General features: G+C 50.6%; 5 protein-coding genes across 5 annotated transcripts; 2 read left to right on the forward strand and 3 right to left on the reverse strand.

Annotated features, from left to right (window-relative positions):
* Window positions 1-600: 600 nt before the first annotated feature.
* On the reverse strand, window positions 601-2,121 carry Wdr83os (WD repeat domain 83 opposite strand). Its single transcript, XM_028755482.1, has 4 exons — window positions 1,894-2,121; window positions 1,679-1,784; window positions 1,077-1,174; window positions 601-983 (listed from the first exon to the last, which is right to left on the reverse strand). Exons 1-4 carry the CDS (start codon window positions 1,941-1,943, stop codon window positions 917-919), a joined length of 321 nt encoding a protein of 106 aa, XP_028611315.1. The 5' UTR covers window positions 1,944-2,121; the 3' UTR covers window positions 601-916.
* Window positions 1,170-7,809, forward strand: Wdr83 (WD repeat domain 83). Its single transcript, XM_028755481.1, has 10 exons — window positions 1,170-1,289; window positions 2,304-2,471; window positions 2,550-2,670; window positions 2,755-2,860; window positions 3,145-3,193; window positions 3,275-3,401; window positions 6,549-6,616; window positions 6,712-6,820; window positions 6,905-7,019; window positions 7,507-7,809. The coding sequence occupies exons 2-10, from the start codon at window positions 2,369-2,371 to the stop codon at window positions 7,654-7,656; spliced, it is 948 nt and encodes a 315-aa protein (XP_028611314.1). The 5' UTR covers window positions 1,170-1,289; window positions 2,304-2,368; the 3' UTR covers window positions 7,657-7,809.
* On the reverse strand, window positions 7,692-11,626 carry Dhps (deoxyhypusine synthase). The gene is made up of 9 exons (XM_028755480.1): window positions 11,330-11,626; window positions 10,759-10,923; window positions 10,157-10,278; window positions 9,978-10,074; window positions 9,806-9,892; window positions 9,252-9,357; window positions 9,071-9,174; window positions 8,017-8,142; window positions 7,692-7,914 (listed from the first exon to the last, which is right to left on the reverse strand). Exons 1-9 carry the CDS (start codon window positions 11,534-11,536, stop codon window positions 7,819-7,821), a joined length of 1,110 nt encoding a protein of 369 aa, XP_028611313.1. The 5' UTR covers window positions 11,537-11,626; the 3' UTR covers window positions 7,692-7,818.
* A 3,379-nt stretch (window positions 11,627-15,005) lies between these two features.
* Gng14 (G protein subunit gamma 14) lies at window positions 15,006-15,471 on the forward strand. Its single transcript, XM_028755572.1, has 2 exons — window positions 15,006-15,191; window positions 15,268-15,471. The coding sequence occupies exons 1-2, from the start codon at window positions 15,099-15,101 to the stop codon at window positions 15,391-15,393; spliced, it is 219 nt and encodes a 72-aa protein (XP_028611405.1). The 5' UTR covers window positions 15,006-15,098; the 3' UTR covers window positions 15,394-15,471.
* Window positions 15,472-15,850: 379 nt separating this feature from the next.
* Fbxw9 (F-box and WD repeat domain containing 9) lies at window positions 15,851-22,568 on the reverse strand. The gene is made up of 10 exons (XM_028755449.1): window positions 22,092-22,568; window positions 20,486-20,625; window positions 20,279-20,407; window positions 18,476-18,588; window positions 18,300-18,391; window positions 16,996-17,144; window positions 16,796-16,909; window positions 16,604-16,693; window positions 16,456-16,521; window positions 15,851-16,378 (listed from the first exon to the last, which is right to left on the reverse strand). The coding sequence occupies exons 1-10, from the start codon at window positions 22,498-22,500 to the stop codon at window positions 16,304-16,306; spliced, it is 1,377 nt and encodes a 458-aa protein (XP_028611282.1). The 5' UTR covers window positions 22,501-22,568; the 3' UTR covers window positions 15,851-16,303.
* Between the last annotated feature and the right edge of the window lie 1,055 nt (window positions 22,569-23,623).

A 23,623-nucleotide genomic window follows, 5' to 3' on the forward strand; every position in this document is an offset into this window, starting at 1 on the left:
GGTCTATTCATTGCTCTGTTGCTCTAATAAGAAAACCCAGGGCCAGGGTTTGGTATATTAATATATAGCTGTAATATATAGCTGTAATGTCAGCATGTTGCCGGCTGAGCCAGTACTATACGATTACCAGGTATGCCATGGCATACAAATACACAAATAAATAAAGCCTAGTAATATACTTCTGTAGAATACCTGTGTAGCCTGTATAAAGACCCGAATTTCATACACAGCACTTCAAAGTAAACAAGTAAATACATACACACACACACACACATACACACATACATACATATACACACACACACATACACACACACATACACACATACATACACACACACATACATACATATACACACACACACATACACACACACACACACACACACACACACATAAAGAAAACCAAAACCTAGATTAGTTATCAGGGCCAACAATCACCCAAGTATAGAAATAATTGTCTTGCCTCTGATGTCTAACCCTAGACATGAGGCTTGTGAAATATAAACATTAACTCATTTTTTAAAAAAGCTCAGACAGGGGTCCCAAAACAGGGCAGTCTTCACTGGGCAGAGCACCCCATGAACCAGAGAGAAGTAATACAAGCAAAGCAGAGTGGAAATTTTTATATCAACTGGTTTCATAAGAAAACAAGGGAATACTTAGAAACATGACCAGTGTTTTTCCTAACAGTGGCCAGGGGAGGGAAGATTAAAGGGAAGTCTGCAGGGTTATCTCTTTGTCAAAGCAGAAGCAGGACCCCAAAGAAAGGGCCAACTTCCCTCCATTCAGCTGGGAGCCCAGAGACCACACTCAGGCAAGTTTAGGACAGCAGCTGAGGGAGGGGGGAGGCAGCCAAAGGCTAGACCAGAGAAAAGGTGTGCCAGAGCCGAGGATCCAACCCTCCTAGGTGACATCACCATGGCGGCGTCATGGGCTGAGGATTCTGTAGATAGGACATCACCACGGCCGAGATTGAGAGCCTGAGACAGAGAAGAGCTGTCAGTCCTGGAGAGTGTGCAGGGGCCCCACCCCCTTAACTCAGGGGGCCCCACCCCCTTACTCGGGGGCCTCACATGAAGCTACTCATCATCTGCTTCGTGTCCTCCGAGCTCCTGGAGTTGGCGAAGCTGATAAAGGAGCAGTACACAGCAACCCAAGCACACCACTTCAGCTGAAGAAAGGTGGGTGAGGAGACTGGGTCAGTCAGTGACAAGAATGCCAAGGAGCTCCCACGACCGAGATCCTCAAACGTCGAGTTCTACCTCCAGCTCAGACCTTGTCCCCGGGTAAGTACCTCAACACCAACCCTTCAGAGCCTACTTCAAGCAGCAGGCTTCTGATCCTGCTGTGTGTGTCTGGCCTCTCCCCCCACCACATCCTCTCAGACTGCTTTAACGTTCCCACATGCTAACGACCCTCCCTGCCTTTTTTCCACAAGTCGTCTGTAAATTGCCTAAATTAGGCTCCACCCTCAGACCCGCTAGCCGGTGTACACGTCCGCAAGTGCAAGCCCAACTTCCCCTATATTGGGGACGTCACCCTAGCTCCGCCCCGCGCTGACAGCCCCCTTCCCCACCTCCAGCACAGCCAGAGGACCTGCCTCTTTCTGAACCCGCCCCCAGGCCTCAGTTTCAGGCAGACCAACAGACACTCAGGGAAATTCATCCCCACCCACCTTAAGCATGAGGCCGCACATGCTGAAGATCATGCCGAGAAGATTCATGTAGTCCGGAGTCGGGTCGTCCAAAGCCGGGTTGCACTCACTCGGAGGAGGCTTATACCTGCGACATGTTCAAGGATCAGGAGCGACCAAGTCCTACCTGGGCTAACTTAGCCTAGACCCACGGCCACAACCAAAGACACCTTGCCATGACTTGCTGGACTGCTCACCTCAGCACTTTATTGGGCCTCCGTGGGTCGGACATATTGTTGGTGGACATAGCAAACTGAGGACCACGCCGTCCTTCTTTCACGGCTAGAACAGCAGCTTCCGGCGTGAGAATGAAGGATGGCTTTTAGAGTAACACCAGTAACCTAGCGCTTCTGTTCCCAATGGCAGTGAGCAGAACGGCTGTCAGCCAGAAAAAAGGAAAATGAGAAAAGGCCAGAACACTTCCTGGGAAGTAGGAAGTATAGGGGGGAAAAATGAAAGAAGCTTTCAGTATCCCAAACACTGTCATTAACGCACTGAAACTATGAACACGGAGGCGCGAAGCAGGAAATAAATCCTAGGGGTCAATAATAATGTTACACCCAAGCAAGGATTTTTTTTTTTTTTTTTTTTTTTTTTTTTTTGAAAGCTTGGAAGGAAGGAGATCTCAACACATCAGCAGTAAAACAGGCAGCGGACTAATGCACTTCAAGTATGGCTTTTCCTGAGCCAAAGCCGCGGGCACCGGAGCTACCGCAGAAACGGTTGAAGACGCTGGACTGCGGCCAGGGCGCGGTGCGAGCCGTGCGATTTAATGGTAAGCGCCCTCGCCTTCATCCCGGGCGTCCCTCCACCTGAGGCCGCGGTCCGGTAACCCCTGTCTACTGTTCCCCAGTGGATGGCAACTACTGCCTGACGTGCGGCAGCGATAAAACCCTAAAGCTGTGGAACCCGCTGCGTGGGACGCTGCTGCGGACCTACAGTGGTCACGGCTACGAAGTGCTGGATGCGGCCGGGTGAGCCCTGGGCCAGGCTGGAATAAGGAGCGCAGTGGCTAGGATCGTGAGTGGCTATTGACCTTCTTTTTCCCCGTCCTCCAGCTCCTTTGACAACAGCCATCTCTGTTCTGGTGGCGGGGACAAGACGGTGGTGCTGTGGGATGTAGCAACTGGACAGGTCGTGCGCAAATTTCGGGGCCACGCTGGAGTGAGTACAAGCCAGAAGACCCTCATTAACATGTGCATTGTGGAGATCCGTATTAGCGCCTAGGTGGTACGAGGAAGATCCTTTTGTTACAGTCTAACCAATGTGCCCATCTAGTATACCCTGACAGCCACCAAGCACTGTCTTCCTTCCAATTTCCCCAGAACCTTTCTTTCACCTTCCCTACCTATAACAGGTGCCCTTGCTCTAACATGCACTGAGAGCTTTGCCTTTATCCCAGTCCTCCAAAGCCCCACTTCTCTAAATTGGTAATTCCTGATTCTCAGAAGGTGAACACCGTTCAGTTTAATGAAGAGGCCACGGTCATCCTGTCTGGTGAGTCTGGGTCTGGACAGCTAGAAACTGGCTGCTATCCAGAGACCCAAAGCTGACCTCACCTTCATGTCGGCCTTACAGGTTCTATCGATTCCAGTGTCCGATGTTGGGACTGTCGTTCTCGGAAGCCTGAGCCAGTGCAAACACTAGATGAAGCCAGAGACGGCATATCCAGTGTAAAGGTGTCAGACCATGAGATTTTGGCAGGGTGAGTAGGTCCAGGGCCACTCCTTGCCCTGGTGCCAGTGGAGGCCATAGTGGCCATGGTTTGGTTTCTTTTGAGACAGGGTCGTTTGTAATCCAAGGCGGCCTTTAATTCCTAATCCTCTTGCCTCTACCTCCCAAGTGCTGACAGTGTTAGAAAGAGCGGTGAAGGGCATGGTGGCAGAGGCATTTGGATCTCCAAGTAGTCAGGGCTATGTAGAGAAACCCTGTCTCAAAACAACAACAACAACACACACACACACACACACAAAATGCTAAATCCCAGGCTAGATATGCTTTTTGTTTTTCTGACAGAGACTCACTCCGTCACAGAACTCACTATTAGAGTCCAGGCTGGCCTTGTGGCAGTATTCCCAGCTCTGCCTCCCAAGTTCGGCAATTATAGGTATACACCTCAAAGCCTGGCCCAGCTCAGATAATTAGGCAACACTTCATTCTGTAAATCAAAATAAGCATCCCAAAAGGTCAAAGATATGAGGGCTGGAGAGATGGCTCAGTGGTTAAAAGCACTGACTGCTCTTTCAAAGAAATCTAGCTTCAATCCCCAGCACCCATGTGATGGCTTACAATCAGTTGCCTGTAACTTCAGTTCCAGGGGACCTGATACTTTCTTCTGGCCTGTGCAGGCACAAGGTATGCACATGGTACACACATATACATGCAAGCGAAGACACAAATAACATAAAACAATTTTAAAAATAAATTAGTGAGGATACATCTGTATGAGGGGAGTATGGGAGGGAAGGTGTCAGCAGAGGTCAGACGCCTCTCTGGGGCTCGAGTTCTCTTTAATTTTATTTTAGTACTGTGTGTGTGCAGGCATGTGTGTAGAGGTGAAAGGACAGTAAGTTCTCTCCTTTCCTATGTTGAGGCAAGACAGGATCTCTCTCCGTTTCTACCGTGTACTCCAGGCTGACTGGCCAGCCTGTGGCTTTCCAAGAGACTCCTATCTCCACTTCCCATTTCCCCAGGAAGAATGCTGAGACATTAGATCTTGTTACTTCATTCAGCCACTGTGTGGTTTCTGGAGATCTAACTTGGATCAGAAGTCTTGCTTTCTTCCTGCTGAGATTCTCCCAGGCCTACAGACATCGCTTAGTCTCGGCTTGGTGATCTGGAACTTTGTCGTGGCTGACTCCACACTGTGGCTCAGCTCAAGAGTGTAGCAAAGACAACACCCTCTGTGCTTCTCTCCTTGGCTGCACCTGGTTGGCTACTCTCCTCCTCGAGAGGTCCCACTTCTGTTACCTACTTGGACCTTTTGAGACCTTCCTTGTTAAGCATACATTACTTCATGGTAGAAACTGTGTAGCCTCTTCCACTGACAGAGCTACAGTTCCTAGCCTGTCCTGTCCAGCAGGACAGTCAATAAATGCAACCATGAGGGTTAGAAAGACTGTCCAGTGGTTTAGAGTACTTTCTGCTCTTGCAGAGAACCCAGGTTTGATTCTCGGCATCCACATGGTGGCTCACAACCATCTGTACCTCCAGTTCTAGAGAATCCAACACCCTCTTTTGGCCTCCCCAGGGAACCACACATGATTCATATACATACATGCAGCTAAAAATATTCATGTATGAGATAAAAATCCAGAAAAATTAATAAAAATTTACATAAATAAATGCAACCATGAGCCAGGCAGATGTGATGGCATTGTGCCTTTAACCCCAGTTCTTGGGAGACAAAGCTAAGTGGCTCTCTGAGTTACAGGCCATTCTGGTCTACATAACAAGTTCCAGGCCAGCTAGAACTAAATAGATATCCTATCTCAAAAAAAACAAACAAAAAATTACTGAATGCCAACTATGGCAGATGTGGTAACATCTTCCCAACATTGAGAAGGCCAGAGCAGGAGGACCAAGAGTTAAAACCAGCCTGTCTACAGTTAGGCAATAATGACACATGCCTTTAATCCTAGCACTCAGGAAGCAGAAGCAGACAGAGGTCTTGACAGAGTTAGAACAGCCAGGGCCACACGGAGAAACCCTGTCTAAATAAATAAATAAATAAATAAATAAATAAATCAGAAGTACAACTAATCTAGTCACATTAGGGACAAAAGTCAAGAAGCAAGAACATGCAAGACAGCAAAAATGGGAGGATTGGTAGCAGCAAAGGCCTGGTGAGAGCAATCTTGGTGGATTAGAGCCACCTAGTGGCTAGCTGGAGGGAGAGCAAGCACACATCCCAAGGAGATGAACTTGGCAGGTACAGCTAAGCCAGATGAGAGCTGCTGAAGGCATGGCCGGCTGAACAGGCTCTAGAGGTCTGCAGGAGACATTTGGACATTTATTTTTCTGAGAGCAGTGAAAGGCCGTATTTTTTTGAGGGGAAGACTGGCATTGCTGTGGCTGTGCTTCCAAAATTGCTGGTGAGGCAGGTGTGGTAGGACACAGCCTGAGCGAAGTGCAAGGATGAACTCAGTCACAAAGTGACTATGAGACCAGTCAGGACTCCGTGAGATCCTGTCTCAGAAAAAGGAGAAAGCTGCTGTGGGGGGTGGGGGGGAATTAAGGATTGGAGATTATAGGCAAAGCCTTCATACCTACATGATAAAAATAAGATGGTCTGGGGATGGGGAAGGAGTCGCACTCTGAGAGTACAGTCGCCTTGGTATCTATAGTAAGCTGATTTCAGGATCTACCACAGATAGCAAATTTTTGGCTGCCCATTCTGCTATATGGTTTTGGTTTGTTTGCTTGATTGAGATGCTGAGTATGGAACTCAGAGCCTGTGCAGGCTAAGAGGCCAGCCTGGTCTACAGAGTGAGTTCCAGATCAGCTAGGGCTATACAGAGAAACGCTGTCTTGAAAAGAGAGATAATAAAATATTTATAAAATGTATTCCAGAGCTATAGTTGGTCAAATGTGCAGATATAGAACCCAGGTACAGGTAAGGTCGACTGCTGTGCCAAGCAGAAGGTGTAGGATCTAGACAGCGCTGAGGAGTTGGAAGAGAGGGCATAGCTCTTCGAATGGGGCTAAATTGTCCCCTGAGACTGAGTCACAGAGCAGAAGAGCATCACTGCCTTCCTCACATTTTTCTAGATGGCGAGGAATGCACAGGGACACAGGCTGCCCTGGAGCAAAAGGTTGCAATGCTTTAGGCTAGATCTACCCTTTCTTGCAGCTCCGTGGATGGCCGCGTGAGGCGCTATGACCTAAGGATGGGACAGGTCTCCTCAGACTACGTGGGCAGTGAGTGTGGCCCTGGAGGCCAGTGGGACAGTCGAGGCAAGTGATGGGACAGACAAGAGGACCCAGATTTACCTGCCCGCCACGCTCTCTCTCAGGCCCCATCACCTGCACCTGCTTCAGCCGGGACGGGCAGTGCACCCTGATATCCAGCCTGGACTCAACTTTGCGGCTTCTAGACAAAGACACAGGGGAGCTGCTGGGCGAGTGAGTCTCCGTGGTTGACCTTTGCCCTCACCCCACTTCTGGGGTGGGACAAGCCCCTCTGATCCTTCCCACGCCCACTGCTAGGTACACTGGCCATAAAAACCAGCAGTACAAGCTGGACTGCTGCCTGAGCGAGCGGGATACACACGTGGTCAGCTGCTCTGAGGACGGCAAAGTGTTCTTCTGGGACCTGGTGGAGGTGAGCCTTCCCCTTGTGCTCCTTGCCAAGGGCGTCAGCTCTGTGTTTCCCATTTTGAAAAGAGCAATAATGACAGGTATTTGGGCAGGGATTTCTGGCAGAGGGTGAAAGTGTGTGTCTCACTTTGTAGCCCAGGCTGGGCTTGAATTCATCCTGCCTCAGCTTCCTAAACTGGAATTATGAAGGATGAATGAGAGAAAAGCAGGAAGAATATTTCAAGCAAGGGGAACAGAATATGCTAAAGGACTTGGAGAAGGTGGTGGCTGTAGTTGGTTCCAGGGGGGGTCACAAGGAAGACTGAGCTAGGGCCTCTCTATGGCCAAGGCTAGGAGTCTCTAGGCCAAGGGTGTGGCTCAGTGGCAAGGCAAGATCTGCCTAGCATTCCCAGCACTGCCAAAAGAAGTCAGGGAAGAGATGACTGAGGACTTCAGGCTAGACCTCAAGGAGACTGACTGAGAGTAACTCTTCCCTACCACTCATTCCGTAGGGTGCCCTAGCGCTGGCCCTGCCTGTGGGTTCGAATGTGGTGCAGTCACTGGCTTACCATCCCACAGAACCCTGCCTGCTAACTGCCATGGGAGGTAGCATCCAGTACTGGCGAGAAGAGACCTATGAGGCAGAGGGTGGAGCAGGCTGAGGCTTACGGACCTGACACCAAGGATCCAAACTAACTCAGAAAACCCAACAAAAAGAACATTTATTCTAGAGGCTGCTGACCAAGAAGTGGGCCCAGGGAGGGGCTGCTCTATAAAGTAATAAATAAAGGTATGGCAAGAAACCCCAGTCTTTACCCTTCTTCTTAGTCTTCATTCTTCTCAGCTCTGAAGGCATCTGCCTTTTGGGCGAATGTCTCAGCCACCAGCAAGGGGAAAACCAGAGAAGCATCAGCATAGACCTGCAGAGGACCTGAGTGAGCCATGGAGCCATGGGACAGCCCATGGGACAGCCGTGGGACAGCCCGTGGGACAGCCGTGGACCCTGGCCGGCCACCATCTACCTTGACTGGCTGTGCATCCATCCGGATCTTGCCCCAAGAGACAGCTTCATCTGGCCGGGCTCCCGAGTCTGAGCCATCAAACTCCTGGGCTGTGTTGATATAAACAGCGTAGTCAGCTCCATTCCGCTGTGGGTAGAGGAAGGCTTGGTCAGAAGCCATAGACAAAGGGACCACCACAGCCTCGGAGGCTGGGTATGACACAGAGGAAGGCCTAAAGAGCTTTTAGGAAGGGCCATTGGTGCCTGAGGTTACTGGGTAAGTGATCATGTTTCCAACCCCTTGTACCGCCTGGGTATAAGCTGTCCCACCCTAAAGCAAACCGTGCCGCTTCTGAGCATCCATGGGACAAGGCAGTTAAAACACAGGCAAAGTAAGAGGGGTGTGTAGGGCGGGAGAGACGGCTAGGTGGCTGCCACAAACCATCCACAGGAGACCACACCTACCTCTGCTCCCACTACAGCACTATTCTGCGCCTCAGATCCATTACTCTCACCCCGTAGCTACCAGAGGGCCTGTGCAAACATGCTCTTCCCGAGTCCTGTTCTCAGTCAGAGCAAGTTTCAAAACCCTCTTTTTGTTCCACAGGCCTAGCTAGCTCTGCAGTGTAACCTCTAGGCTGCCTTCACCACTTGAGGTGAAGATGCCTCAGGGCCTTTGCACTGGAGTTCCCTCACTGAGAATGCTCTTCCCATACATAACCAAAAGCCCTGTGGGGAGCACATCATCTCCTCAAGCTTACAGTTCCAGAAGCCTGTTCCAACATCCCCTTCAATAAACAGCATTCCTTTTACCTTACAGCATCTCAAGTTGGCCCTGACCTATGCAGAAGCCTTCCTCCTGCCTCAGTCTCCCAAGTAGCTATGACTAGTCACCTTGCCTGACATGACTTAGTCCTCACATGCATGTCACTTATGGCTGTCTGACCCGCCTCACCCCAACATAACTCCAAAGAGGACATGGATTCTGGTCGTCTAGTCCACTGCTGTAGTCCAGGCCTAGCAGGCCGTCTCTTATAACAGCGGGTGGGGATGGCCTGCCAGAGCCACTCACTCACCATGAGGTTAGCATTGGCGATGTGGTGCTTGACCATACCTCCACCCAGGATGATCATCCCAGAGCGCTTGGCGAATATGGCCTGCATGTTGATGAGTCGCAGGTCTGGGAGAGAAGGCAGAGGTCAGGCCTTGGCCTCAGTAGGCCTTCCTCCCCCTTCTCCCAGGGCCTTAGCACCTCACCTTCAACGATGTCCAGGACCAAGCCTGGGTTTTTATAGGAATGGAAGAAGATCATGTCACCCAGTGAGCCATCTGTGAGTGCAGGACTCAGCACAGGGATGTGGTTCTGGTAGAGACAGGACCAGTTAGCAGCTACAGCTCACACCCCAGAAAAACTCTGATCCCCAACCCAGTGGCATCCTCCAGACCTGAGTAGGCCGCTTGATTTGTCTGGACATGACCCCTCTGCTTTACATGTGGAGGCAGACATGAAGAAAACCACACCCGGCTGGCACACTGAGCAGTGGCTTGTTATTGTCCAGACTTTTGAGCTGCACTGTCCCAGGGTGCAGAGTGCCCTGGGTCAGGCCCCACTGACTTCTAAGGCACTACACCGAATCCCATGAGTGCATGGGGCATAACTAGGAGAACCCTGCAGTCAAGTGACATTCTCTAGTTCAACACTCTTCATCTAAACTTGGGAAGACTAAGAATAATTATAGAGACTCTCATGTGGCTGCAAAGACAAGTGAGTGCAAACCAAAGCCTAGGAATGCTGTCCCCAGCCAACCCACCTTATGGGCCCAATAATACACAGACTCTGGGTTGTTGATCTCCTTCCCAAGCCGGGAGATCATCTTGGAAGGTGTCCACTTCACACCCTAACAGGGGAGAGAATATCAGTATTAGCTCGAATATCCTCTGACTCTACTATGTAGGTCTTCCTGTGAGCCCTTCCTGCCCTACCTCTGTATTCTGCTCCAGCACCATCTGGTCCAGAATGGGCATGAGCCAGTCCTCAAACTTGCAGTAGTTGTCATTTGGCACCAGCAGGTTCCCAATCCTGGAAATGGGAGCCATGTGGGCATTGGTCATGGGGACCCTCAGTCCAGCTTCCCTGCCCCCACCAGTACTCAGAGCCTCACCTATTGATCCCATTTTCCCGGAGCTCCTTCCCCCTGAGGCTGAACTCGCCAAGATACGTGGGTGCCAGGCACTTGATGAGGTCTTCTTCCACACCTCCAGCAGTGGTCACCAATACATCCACCTGTAGTCACAGGCAACGACACTGACCGTCCTAAGCAGCACCCCAACAGTGGCTGCGCTCATCCAGACCCAAAGTATGAGCTCTACAACAAAAACAACTCAAGCCCAGTCCTCTGCTGAAAGCAGACCCAGAGTCAGAAAAAGTGGCACATTCTTGTGATCCTAGCACTCAGGAAGGAGGCTGAGGCATAAGGACTGACAGTAAATCTAAAGACAATACTCCATATCTCCTCACAGCCTTTACTCTTTCTTAAGATTTATTTAATGTGTGTGAGTACACCGTCCCTCTCTTGAGACGCACCAGAAGAGGGCGTCGGATCCCATTACAGATGGTTATGAGCCACCATGTGGGTACTGGGAACCAAACCCAAATCTTTCACAGAACAAATACTCCTGGCCTCTCGTTTCTCTTAACTGATCAGTAACTCTTTCTGTCTGCTGGCCCGAGGAGGTTGGGGCCACAGAGCTAACGTGGACCCACCATGTTGTGCTGGACTAGGTATCGAATGGTCTCACGGATGCCTGAACTGATGAGGTTGGAAGTATAGCCCAAGAAAATGGTGCAGCCTGTGAGTGGGCGGCGGCTCTGAGTCAGGTCTTCGTGATGATCTTCATCTACAGCCAGTGGCTCCAGCTTCTTCTCAATCTGGTCATAAGGGCACAGGAAACTTGCACTAAGACTCCAAACCTCAGTTGAGGAACCCCACATGGATTGGATTCCAGAGGTTGATTGCACTCAGGGAAAACCAAACCAAAGCACAACCCCTGTGCAGACCCTAATCCTCCCATTCCAGGTCCAGGTCTGTCACTTGGGGTTTGTTCCCTTTTGAGAACCACCCCGTAACTTCTTCCACTGTCTCCTTCCACTGGAAAAAGCGAATCCAAGTCTCTCCCAGCATTAAGCTCCTCCTACCAAGCCCTTTTTGATTTTTAAGCCCAAGCTCCTCCCATCCCAGAACACTAGTTTACCAGGACTCCGCCTCTCCCGGACGCTCACGCGGAAATCCGCGCGGAGCGGCCCCACCTCCCGCCCCGGTCGCCCCGCACCTCACCATGGCGTTGACTTGCTGCACCGCGCGCCCGAAGTTGGTAGCCTGGAAGCCGGTGGTGCCGTAGGCTTCCAGAAGCGCGTGGTAGTCGACGCCGCGGTTGAAGTCGTAACCTTGGACCTGGGCGCTCTCGGGCGGCAACGCCGAGCTGTGCTTGAGCACGGCGGCCAGCGCCGAGGAGGGCGCCGCCCCCGGCGGGGTCCCCTCCATGCGCTCGCGGCCGCTCTCAGGTCACAGCAGCCTCAGCGCCCTGGGACCCGCAAAATCCTTCAGCGCGGTCCGCCCGAGCCCAGGAAGTGCGACTCAAGAGCCTGGGGGTTGGGGGGGAGGACCGGAAGCTAGTGAGTCACGTGACCTTGGGCAGCGCCCGCGTTCCTGGTGGCTGCCATTTTATTCCTGTGTTCCGTACGTGTGGTCCAGGAGCTGGTTTTCCCTGTAGGCAGATTAACTTCGAGCGGAGTAAAGTGCCTAATTTGCAAGCTGTCTGTCCAAATATTCTTGTCCCCCATAAGCGAGATGACTGTTTCTAGGACGGAGCCCTTGGACACGATTTAGGACATCAGGCAAAAAAATTAGTTGCAGCTTTTTGTCAAATGTAATAGTGTTTTCTTTTGGTGCTTCTCCAAGTCCCACAAACTTCGTTGCCTCCTCTTGTCCCTCTCCAGCCATAGCTCAATTTTCATTGGATCACGGTCCTCTGGGAAGGCAGAGATGACTGCCATCTTTCTACCCCAAGAAGCTTCCTGAGAATCTGTAGTTCATGCATCTTCTTAATGATACACTGGGCTTAAGACAGGGGCACCCCTCATTCTACAGTTTGTGTAGTCTAGAAATAGTGCTCTCTCCTGGGCGCTGAGATTTAGCAATGGGCCTCTGCCCTCCTGATAACCATAGTCTGATGAAACAGGAAATTGTTAAGTGGTTAAACCAGGCTTGGGACAAACAGCAATCAGAAGATGGAGGCAGAAGAATCTTGAGTTCCAGGCCAGCCTGAACCATAGAGAGCAAGACCCTGTTTCCACATAGGGACCAGCATACCTGGGGAAATAGCTGTCAGTACAGTCCTTGCTTTGCAAAAAAGAAAGAGTGTGGATTGAATATGTGCATTCAACTCCCAGAACTCAAGGGGGTTGGTGGGTTGGCAATACCAGTAATTCTAGCTCTGGGGAACCAGAGACAGGCAGATCCTTGTAGATGGGGCCTGCAGAATGGCTTAGTAGCCAAAGGCACATGATAGAAGATTCTGGACTCCCGTACATTATCTTCTGACCTCAGCAGCATGCCATGCATGCACAAGCTCATACATACAGGTTTGGGGACCAGGTGACTGTCTTCTGAGAGTAACATCCGAGGTTGTCCCCTGGCACGTGCGCGCACACACGCGTTTGTAAAGGTGGACGGAGGAGTTGGTAACCTGAGCTGAAGGATACTGGAGAAAACTGCCAAGCACATGGTGTTTTGGCCGAGACCAGAAGACCCAGAAAATTCCTATTATATAAAGATTTGAGAGACACTATTTTTCCAAAGATGCACAGATAAAGGCCTCCCCTTCATTTAATCTCCTATAGACGCTAGCAGTCCCCAATGACACATGCGGCCATGGAGATCTACATACATGGGGACAGTGGCACACAGGAGGGGAAAGTGACTTGAATCCCGAGTGGAAGCCTGATGATACTCTCCCTGACTCCTCCTCCTGTGGGGAACAGGTTCAGTGAAGGTAGCCAGGCTCCTCTGATGAGGACAGTAATTGCTGTTCTGCTCAGATAAACACTGAGTGTTTTGCACCATGATTTGCAAGCAGAGGAAAGAGCAGGTGGGGACACAGCAAGAAGCTGACCTCCAGGCTGGTACCCATGACTCACTGGGTAAAGCCCTTTGTCAGGAGGCCTGGATACTTGAGTTCAATCCCCAAGACCAATGTGCTAGAACAGGTTCCCAGAAAGTTGTCCTCTGATCCGATTCAGATGCAACCCCCCCACAAACACAATATTTTTTTTTTGAGACAGTCTCACCATGTAACCAACTGGCCTGCAATTTATTATGTAGACCTGGCTAGCCTCAACTCAGAGAGATCAACCTGCCTCTATCTCCTGAGGGCTGGGTTAATGAATGCAATTTTCAAATAAAAATGTAAAAGAGGCCGGGCGGTGGTGGCGAAAGCCTTTAATCCCAGCACTTGGGAGGCAGAGGCAGGCGGATTTCTGAGTTCGAGGCCAGCCTGGTCTACAGAGTTAGTTCCAGGACAGCCAGGGCTACACAGAGAAACCCTGTCTCGAAAAAAAAAAAAAAAAAAAAAAGTAAGAGAGGTTGCTGAAGCAATTGTCTTTAGATAAACCAACAACCAGCACCTTGACATCAGATTTCCAGCCACCCAGCCAACAATTCCTGGGGTTTATACAGTTCAGTCTGTGGCTTTTTGTTGTAGCAGCTCAGCCAGGCTAATATACTGTTGAATGAAAGAATGAACAATGAATGAACACTGGAACAGATGAACACAGCAGTGTCAGGATAATCCTTGAAGGACAAGGGAGGACGACGATACGTGGGCTAGCTACTCAAGGGGATGAGTCAGCACCATCTTAGCCCAGGAGTCAAAGACCGGTCTAAATGATAGAGCCCCTGTCTGAATAATAATGCTGTTGATCATATAAATAACAGGAAATTCCAAGAGGTAGTCTGGCAGCAGCACCCTGTGGACGCTGCAGAGGATGAGTTTACTGCAAGAGGCTTCAAAACAGGAGGCGTTCTCTTGATTTTCTTGACAGGGTCCTTCTGTGGCCCAAGCTGCTCTCTAAATCCTGGCTCCCAGTAAACAAGCTTTGCAGCTCAGTTTCTGGAGTAGCTTGGAATATACATGATGGCAACCACTCCACCTCCCACCCCAAACTGTTTGTTGTTTTTGGTGACATAGAGCCTTACTTCTATAGCCCAAGCTATCCTCCACAGTGACAAGATCACAGGTGGACACCACAATATCCAAAACAGCCAGGAATCAAGGAGGGCATAGAGAAGCTGGCAACTGACACATAGGGTACTATACTGGTTCAGACCAGTAGGACAGAGTTGGGGAGAAAGGCAGGAGGCATGAACAGTAAGAGCAGGAACCAGCCTGAGAATTTCACTTAAAGGTTGACGTGACGGTACATGGGGCAGATATGGAAGTGCCTGAGAGATGAAGGTCTTGGCAATGGATGCCAAGGGTCTAGGAGTGAATATGTAAGACGTATGAGACACAAGAGTCATTGGAACATGATGGCAAGGTCAGCATGGGCTACGAGACCATCTCAAAACCCCATTAACATTTTAAAATGGAGTGGAGGAGAGTTACTAAAAAGACAGTTTGGAGTTCAGGGTACATATAGCCTTAGGGGGTGGGAGCAGGGAGGAAGGTCTGCTGGGGACAGTCCACAGATAGCCAGCAAGTCAGAGTCCCACATCCCTCAGGCATGCAGCCAAGTCCCCCAGGGGAGCCAAGAAACATGTGACACCAAAGCAGCCATAGGGCCTCCTGGGGACCAGACCCCTTCTGTCACAGCAGCTGCCACTGTTGTTACTGGTGACATTTCCCTGGGTCCTGGCTTCAAAGACTCTGCAGGGACTGGGAAGGGGGTTGAAGAAGCCAGGTTAGTATTGGGGAGAGAGCCAGAGTAGGGTAGGGGAAGCTGGAGCAGGCGGCCAAGCGTGTTAAGACAGGAGTAGCCGAGGACCTAGAAGGAGCTGCAGAAGCAGGGAGTCTCAGGCTTGCACGGCCCTGCTCACCTTCTCCCAGATGTCCAGCAAGGTGGCCATTGGCAGTGACATCGGACAGGCCCGCCGGGCAGTGGAGCAACTGCGGATGGAAGCAGGCATCAAGCGCATAAAGGTGAGGGTTGGGACAAGCCTGGGTGTGGGGTGGGGTGGGCACAGCTGTGCAGGGGCTGACTTGATGGGCTCTGCAGGTTTCCAAGGCAGCCACAGATCTGCTGCAGTTCTGCACGGAGCAGGCCAAGAGCGACCCCTTCCTTGTGGGCATCCCAGCGGCCACCAACCCTTTCAAGGAAAAGAAACCCTGTGCTATCCTATGAACCCATGATAATGCTACTGCCCCTATTACCCTGGATATCACCAGAAGGGCCTCAATAAAAATGGGAGCTGCTGTGTTACAATTTGTGTGTGCTGAATGGAAGGATGAGGGGCACCACAGGTCTCTGGGGACCAGTGCCCACCTATCATGTCTCTCCCTGTGCCCATTTCCAGTCACAGCTGCACATATCTGTGCAGCTAGAGCCCTTCGTGAAGATACCCTGCACTACAGACACCTGGCACATACCTACAGGGGATCTGAGTCAGAGTCTACATGCCACACGGCCCTCCAACACCTCAGTAAGTTACTTCAGACACAGATGTCCATGGTCCTTGAGTGCATGCACACACAGAACAGCAGGCACCTCAGTCCTGGCATGCTACCCCTCCTACCCACTCAGTCACACCTACAAACCCAAACTGGCACAAACACCCAGTCATAGAAAGCTCACACTCCAGTTTCCAACAATTGCACAGTAGGTTTATTTCTCTTCGTTCCTGTGGGAGAAAAACATCCAAACCCTAACAAAATGGGTCATTCAGGCATGGCAGCATACCTGTAATCCCAACACTTGGGAGATTTAGGCAGGAGGGTCAGGCGTTCAAGGCCTGCCTAAAACACATAGTGAATATGAGGCCAGCCTGGTTATATGAGACCCTGTCTCAAAAAAAAAAACAAAGCAAAACCCACGAGTGGAAGGTAGGGAATAGCCCCCTTGGTAGTAAAACTAGAATGTCACCCCAGCAGGCACAGGTATGGGCCCAGCCCTAGGGCTTCCTGTGCCCCAGGGTCTGTGGAGCACGGCAGAAACAGCACCAATAGCAGAAAGTTCCTCCAAAGCAGAGGCCTTGGTGCAGCCTCAGCAGGCAGTATATACCAACATCCATCCACAGCCACGTCCAGTTAGCTCTTCAGGCCAGCAGCCTCCAGACCTCCAATGACAGGCCACCAGAGGCAGCCACCACTACATTGCCCTCAGCACAGATCTGGGGAACAGTGACAGTGGAATTAGGAGATGGCCTGGGTTCTTGAAAGACTAGGCTATACTGAGACAGGACCTTACCCCATTTAACACGTTGTGGTGGCTTCGGGTACAGATGGTTCTAGGTGGATCTGTGGGGACATGAACCTGACAGGAACAAGTGGCAGATCAGGGTATGTGCCATGGTGAATTGGGGGGGAGGGAGGTTTGCATGGGCCAATGTTCTCACCCGAATAGTCTTGTCAGTAGATGTTGTGTACAAAGTCCCCAGCGAGTGTTTGATCCCTGTGATCTGAGAATGGTGACCCACATCAAAGGACTAGGGGAGAAAGGATGGGTGACACTTAGGTGGAATTCTCCCATGGTTAGCCCTCCACACCCAAGGAGTCACAGGGAGGCACAGACAGGGGTCCTAGCAGACCCGAACAAGCTGGAAGCAACCATCTTGGTTGGCGAAGACGTGCAGCAGGCCCTGGTTGTCACCTGCCCAGAGCTGGGGCTCCTGGTAAGACATGCAGAGCAGATAGGAGTCCAGCTGTAAGGAGGACAAGGCATAAAGTAGGCCAGGAACTGCAGACTGGGCTGCACTCCTCCTCAGAGACACAGGGAAGGGTCACCCACCTGCAGCCGCTGCAGGACACTATTGGCTCGACGATCAAATACCACAAGACTGTGGTCCTCACTGCCTGAGATGATATGTCTGTCATCTGCCAGCACTGCTAGCACAGCACTTGAGTGCAGTCTCCGGCTCTTCACCAGGGCCAAGCCAGCTGCAATGTGATGACGGACCAGGGAAGATGGAGGACATCAGAGCCCTTCAGAGACTCTAGGCCCTCCTGAGGATCTGGGCCATCATCTCCCCTTGGAAACTCTTCTACCCACTCACCTTCTCACCTGGCAACTGACCACTCCCCTCATACCCCACCTGGATCTAGGTCCTACAGGCTTTTGTCTTTCCCTGGCCTGACTCCATTCCCTCTTCCCCCTTCCCCCAGCCCCGCCAGCTTCTCCCAAGACAGAGCGAAGCACAATCCACCCAAGCCTAAGTGCAGCTCAGGGTCCCTTAGTTTCATGGAGTCAACCGACTCAGTCAAGGCTGGGCTGGGGATACAGCTCAGCAGCTAAGCAATAGCCTAGCAAGCACAAGGCCTTGGCTTCCATCCCAGGACGGGGGCAGGGGAAGGGATTAATCATCAGCCAGACCTCATGGTGCAGGCCTGTAGTCCCAACCACTCAAACGTCTGGAGGCTGAGACAGAGAATTAATAGGTGGAGGCCAGTCTAATATATAGAGTGAGTTTGAGGCTACCCTGGGCGACACAGTGAAAGCCTGTCTCAAAAGGAAAAAAGGAAAAAACTCAAACAGAGTTCAGGGACAAAGCATTTGTCCAGTGTGAGGGATGCACAAGATTCAAACCCTAGAACAAGCAAGCCGCGCTACCACAGAAAAGGCACGCAGTGCAGACAGGCTTGTGTCATCCACCAGTGCTCTTCCTTTTCTCACATAACTCAATGGTTTTTTTTATTTTGAGTCTGCTATTTCCCTTTGTTTTATGTGTCTGGATGTTTTCCTTATACATGTTTGTGCATGGCATGTACACAGTGCCAGTAGAGGCCAGAAGGCAATGGACCCTCTTAAATTGGAGTTACAGAGGACTGTTAGCCACCATGTGGGTATTTCCCAACCCAACCCAGGTCCTCTGAAGAGCACCCAGTGCTCTTAATTGCTAAGCCATCTCTTCAGCCCACGCACCCTATCCTCATGTTCTTTTCCACTGTGTTGTGTTGCCTTTCTTTTGTTTTTTTGGTGACAGGATCTCACTGCATAGCCCTAGTTGGCCTGGGATTTACTATGCAGACCATGCTGATCTTGAGCTCAGAGATCTGCTTCTCTTTGCCTTCTAAGCACTGGGATTAAAGGCTCACCTCTGGGATCATAGATGGTCACCTTCTTGTCATAGGTACCAGTCACCAGGATATCAGGTTGGTAGGAGAGGCACAGCACTGCCGCTTTGCCCCTGGGGACACACGGCACACAAGGCTGGGGTGATGGCTGGGCAGGGCTCTACCCACCCAGGCCCCCTGCCCGGGCCCCCTCACACTTGATCTCTCCAAACTGCTGCCCATCGGCTGCCATGTCCCACAGCTTCACGGTGCTGTCCCAAGAGCCGGAGCACACACGGTGGTCCTGTGCTGCTAGCGACCAGACCCAGCCCTGTAGGAGCAGGTACAACAGTCACGTAAGATTCCTTACCTTAAGAGCCATACCACAGCTCATGGCTCTCTCCTTCCAAAGCCCAAGAGAAGAAGCCTGGATCTTCTTTCTGCTTTTGCAGAAAGGGATCCAATAGATGAACAGATTTGCTGAAAGCCAAACAGCTTTCCTCCCTCATGCCCCCTTCCACAGGCAATGCTGGAACACACATAACTCCCAGACTATGTAGTCATCTCTTCCCACAGATGACAAAAACCAAGGGTCAGAACGAGGAGGCAGACTACTACTGCACCAGGCTGTTTCAAAGACCAAAAAGAACAAAAAGTAAGCTATGGAGGACTGCCAGAGTGCAGCTCAGTGTTAGAGGACTCACAACAAACACCAACATGTGGGGTTAGGGTTGGAGTCTGCAAGCCTGTCATGGCCTGGGTACAAGAACACACATCTCCAGTCGTATCTAGAGAGAGCTCTTGGTCTCTCTTAGTGCTCCCAACCCCTCTTTTTGCTAGGATAAAACTCAGAGCCTCAACAGATTCTAGACAAGTGCTCTATCACTGAGCTACACTCTGGCAGTCCTCAATAGCCTGCTTTTGTTCTTGTTGCTCTTGGAAACAGTCTGATCCTGTGGTCCAGGTTGGCCTGGAACATATTATGTAGCTTAGGCTAGCTTCAAACTCAGAGCAATCCTCTCCCATTAGCTTCCTGAGTGTTGGTATTACAGGCATAAGCCATCAGGATTTAAGTGAAGGCCTTCAGAAGTCCACACTAACGGAAGCTTGAAGCCTCAAACAACTCGATTAAGAATGTAGCTTCCAGGGCTGGAGAGATGGCTCAACAGTTAAGAGCACTGGCTGAGCTCTCAGAAGACCCAGGTTTGATTCCTAGCACCTACATGGTGGCTCACAACCACCTGTAACTCTAGTTTCAAGGGATCCAATGCCCTCTCTTGGCCTCCATGGGCACCAGATGTACACTTGGGTCACAGGTAAAACAACCCCACACATAAAGTTTTAATTAAAAAAAAAAAAAAAGTGCTGCAGCTTCCCCTCCAGAACCTAACTAATCACATGCCCTCCCTTTTTTATTTAAAAAAAAAAAAAAAAAAAACAACAAAAACAAAAACAAAAAAAAACCCACCAGTTCCTATCTTGTCAGTTACTATGTGTAGTGAGTTGACATCTGGTTAACACAGTCCCTGCCAGCCCTTTGAGAAGGCACCGTGATATAGGCTGTTTGACTAATGATGCAGTCTGGGCGCAGAGGAGTTGAGCTTCCCCACCCGGTGGACATTTGAACTCAGCACTCAGTCTGTTGGTCATGGGCAAAGGTCACCTTGACGGTGAGTAGAGTTGTCCTTCCTCAGCCGCTTCTCATGAAAGTAGTCCTACTGAAGGCCGGCTGACCCCAGTGACAGCTTGATAACCACTACCTATGTGCACTCGACCTCTTGAGGGATACCTGACAACTTACTGAGCAGCTATTGAGTGCCAAAGACCAAAATTATGGCATATGCATACTGATACTTAGTCCATCTTCATCTTAACTCCCCACTGGACAGTAAAACCTGAACTTACCAAAAGCTAAACCAACAGCAGAGGTAGAGTTGAGTCTATGCAATCTGACATCAAAGCCCAATCCCTCCGCTGCAGCCCCTTCCAAGATTGTTTTTATGCCCCCCAAGACTGCTCACCTTGTGTGTGCTATTGCCCTGGGTGCCCAAGGCCTTCACCAGAACTCGGCTGGAATCCTTCCCTAGATGACGCAGGTCCCACAGGTTGACATTTCGATCCCGGGAGCCTGACAGACACAGTGTTCCACCCTGGAAGGAGAACCTGGAGTTATCATTCAGGTTCCTTGCGTCTTACCCTTCGTGGCCTCCCGCCTCAGCTCCCCTCACCTGGAGCAGCAACACTGCATCAATGGAAGCAAAGTGGCCATCAGCCAGGCAGAAGTACTCAGTCCGCTGTCCATCCTCTGCCCAGCGGGCCAGGTGCTGTTCCAGCTCAATGCAGGCGGCTGGCCAGTCAAAGTTCTCCTCTATGGAGTATCATGAGCAGGATAGTCAGTGGGCATCAGCTGATAGAGTCCAGCCCTGGCTGCCAGGGAGCCCAGCCTTCACCAGACCTAGACTGGCCTTGCCTCAGGCTACCTGATCACCCATCTCCCATGCAGGACTAGGAATATTTACCCCAGCTCTAAGAAACCTAGACTAACATTTTTCCAGCTTCATTCACAAACCCTAGCCCAGGTGACAGCAACCTCACCCTCAATTCTCTCCAGGGGCCTCAAGACTAACCAATCCTTCTGGCCTTAGTCACCTGACCCAGATCCAGGGACACAATGGTTAAAACTTCTAACTATAAACCAAGAAGCCACAGCAAAAGACAGAAGCCAAGGAGTGGGAAGTATGGTTTGGCAGTAGAGAACTTACCTAAGAAGTACAGGGCCCCGGCTTTTATCCTAGTAGCTCTCCCCCCCTTCCAAGTCAGAATCTAAACCCCTCGTCAGCCTTCAGTGGTTTGGATGAGGTCCAAGCACCTGTTTTATCAAAGCCGTTTGTAAATCTGACTAGAGGTTGAAGGTCAACTCCCTAATCCAGAAGTCTGAAGAATCAAACTCTTTCAGATTAGAGGAATCAAGAGCCTAAGAACCTAGTAAATACCAGATTCAACAATATGTCAAAGTCATGCTTGAGGATGGACATGTTGTAAAGCATTTACCTAGCATACCCAAAGCCCTGAGTTCCATTCATACGACCCTTAAAAACAACAACAGAAACACAAAATCATCAATTTCAAGTTGTCTTTTCCTCCAGAAATCAATGAACTCAAGGGCAGAAGGAATAACATACCAGCTGTGCAAAGATGATAAGGCTAGCCCAACACTTATAAGGCTAAGGAAGGAGGATCGGGAGTACAAGGCCAGCCTGAGGCTACATGAGAACCTATCCCAAAATAAAAAATAAAATAAAATAGAAAAGGTGACAGGCTAGACCCAGTAGTGAAGGATTACTGGTATTAATGATCCCAATCCCTAAACCCTAAGGCTAGTTCAGAGTTTGGGAGTCTAGAAATTCAGAACCTCTTCTTCATAATCCTAGATCAACACTCCAGGGGTCAAGGGCTTTGTAATCCTAGTTGCTGCTTGTGTCTCAAGCTGTTTCCAAAGCCTGGGAATTCTCTGGATTTATTCTGACTCCAAGTACAATCCAAGAAGTCTAAGAGAGTTACCCCCATCAGGGCTAGGGCCTTAGTGCTAACAAAGCGCAAACCCAGGAATCTTTGAATTTTAAGTTTAGAAATCCCAGGTCCTGAGGAAACCAAGTATCTGCCTTGTGGTCAAAAAGGATTAGGCAGCACCGAAAAATTCCTCTGTCTCCCGGCAGAGCTGGGACAGCCTCGAAGTCTGCTCTAGAAGCTGTGCCTACCCACAGGCCAGGTAAGTCTTTCTCCCACCCCAAGCCTGACCAGGGCAGGAGTTCCCGTTCCCAGGGGTGTGTGTACCTTCCACCACTGGATAGGGTGCGCGTACGCGGCGTTGAGCGCGTAGCCTCCAGGTGACACGATCACGCACGAGGTCGTGCAGCGCTTGGCACACGCACGGCAGGACATGAAGCACGACCCGCGCATCCAAGTAAGCACAGATTTCTAGCAGCAGCTCCGGGGGAAGGCTCAGGAGGCCTGGCAGGCGCACGGTCGGGACTTTGGAGGCAGCCTTTCGCTCCGGCACGCCCAGAGACGCAGAGAACATAGACTGCAGTGACGAGCGCCGCGGGTTCAGGCCAGGTTTGGGCGGGGTGAGCACGCGGGCTACGTAGGCCTCAGCTTGAGCGTCAGGGTCCGGGTCTGGCTCGGGGTCCGACTCGTCCTCACAAGAGCGAGGATCCCCACACCGCCCTGAGGGAAGCTCCATGGCGCCAGGGTGGGCGCGGCCGTCCCAGGTTTGGCCAGGGCCGCGTCTTGTTTCCTAGGCAGCGCGAGATCACTTCCGGCGCCCGTTAGATGACGTCAGAAACCACCACCGCCGGATACTTGCTTGGAAATCAGATGTCTAACCCCGTGCTGGTGTGTAATGTTGTCCTTTTCAACCATGCGCGACTCTCCTCTTTGGTCTTAAAGGTTTGGGGTCCTCTGAAGCTAGGTTTACAGGGTGGCAACCGCCTCACGTGGGTGTTAGCAACCCAACTTGCGTCTTCTGAGAGACCAAGTGCTTTGTTTTAGGCACGTAATCCAGGATGGCTTCGAATTCGGTGGGTGACCTGTCTGCCATTGCTCCCTCGGCTGAGGTGACAGATATGCATCCTGCCGATTTAAAGTGCACGTAAGCACTGGGCCGTCTGTTACAACCCGGGAGTTTATAGTTTATGCTTTGTATGCATTTGGAGGCTTGAGGTTGAGATGGGTAGAGTATCTTCAATCTCCATCTTTGCTTCTTGTCCTAATTTTTTTCAGTGTTCCCATGCACCACAGACCTCGTGTATCAGAGATCAGAGAGCAACTCTGTGGAGTTAGTTAGTTGTGGAGACCTTTGATTCTGGAATCAAATTAAGGTCACCAAGCAGCAAATGTCTTTATGTGCTGAGTCAACTCTCTCACACGCATCTTACATCCTTAAACAGGTCTTTGACTAATGACTTTCAGCTAGACTGGCCAGCTATTCTTTGAAGATATTAAAGAATTTCAAGCCTGTCTAGTGACCCAAAGTTGTGTTCTGTCTGATATAAGGCTTTGCAAATTGATTTTACTGCATGGCAGCCCTTTACTGGGTTGTCAATGACATCTACCATGTCTAATCACCCTATTTCACACTTTCCCACCTTACAAAGATGAAAACAGAGGAACCTTCCTTGGTCATTCGATTTACATTTTGAGTTCTGGGAATAAAAGCTAGAACTATGTATCTAGCTAAACCGGCTACCACTAGCCTCAACTTTCTTTTCTTTTTTTTCTTTCTTTCTTTCTTTTTTTTTTTTTTTTTTTGGTTTTTTGAGACAGGGTTTCTCTGTATAGCCCGGGCTGTCCTGGAACTCACTCTG

This window comes from Grammomys surdaster, unplaced genomic scaffold, assembly GCF_004785775.1.
Source record: "Grammomys surdaster isolate TR1022 unplaced genomic scaffold, NIH_TR_1.0 126063, whole genome shotgun sequence".
Taxonomy (NCBI): domain Eukaryota; kingdom Metazoa; phylum Chordata; class Mammalia; order Rodentia; family Muridae; genus Grammomys; species Grammomys surdaster.

Bases quoted from the DNA above. Each gene is read 5' to 3' on its own strand.
- Wdr83os (XM_028755482.1), bottom strand. From the start codon at position 1,943: ATGTCCACCAACAATATGTCCGACCCACGGAGGCCCAATAAAGTGCTG. The intron at 1,785-1,893 runs GTGAGCAGTCCA...AACATGTCGCAG, and splicing joins AGGCCCAATAAAGTGCTGAG to GTATAAGCCTCCTCCGAGTG. The intron at 1,175-1,678 runs GTGGGTGGGGAT...ACCTTTCTTCAG, and splicing joins TGTGCGGCCTCATGCTTAAG to CTGAAGTGGTGTGCTTGGGT.
- Wdr83 (XM_028755481.1), top strand. From the start codon at position 2,369: ATGGCTTTTCCTGAGCCAAAGCCGCGGGCACCGGAGCTACCGCAGAAA. The intron at 2,472-2,549 runs GTAAGCGCCCTC...ACTGTTCCCCAG, and splicing joins GCGAGCCGTGCGATTTAATG to TGGATGGCAACTACTGCCTG. The intron at 3,402-6,548 runs GTGAGTAGGTCC...CCTTTCTTGCAG, and splicing joins GACCATGAGATTTTGGCAGG to CTCCGTGGATGGCCGCGTGA.
- Dhps (XM_028755480.1), bottom strand. From the start codon at position 11,536: ATGGAGGGGACCCCGCCGGGGGCGGCGCCCTCCTCGGCGCTGGCCGCC. The intron at 10,924-11,329 runs GTGAGGTGCGGG...CCTTATGACCAG, and splicing joins TGCAGCAAGTCAACGCCATG to ATTGAGAAGAAGCTGGAGCC. The intron at 10,279-10,758 runs GTGGGTCCACGT...CTGTGACTACAG, and splicing joins ACCTAGTCCAGCACAACATG to GTGGATGTATTGGTGACCAC.
- Gng14 (XM_028755572.1), top strand. From the start codon at position 15,099: ATGTCCAGCAAGGTGGCCATTGGCAGTGACATCGGACAGGCCCGCCGG. The intron at 15,192-15,267 runs GTGAGGGTTGGG...TGGGCTCTGCAG, and splicing joins CAGGCATCAAGCGCATAAAG to GTTTCCAAGGCAGCCACAGA.
- Fbxw9 (XM_028755449.1), bottom strand. From the start codon at position 22,500: ATGGAGCTTCCCTCAGGGCGGTGTGGGGATCCTCGCTCTTGTGAGGAC. The intron at 17,145-18,299 runs GTGAGCCTTTAA...ATCACATTGCAG, and splicing joins GACCATCTATGATCCCAGAG to CTGGCTTGGCCCTGGTGAAG. The intron at 16,379-16,455 runs GTAAGGTCCTGT...ACTGTTCCCCAG, and splicing joins ACCACAACGTGTTAAATGGG to ATCTGTGCTGAGGGCAATGT.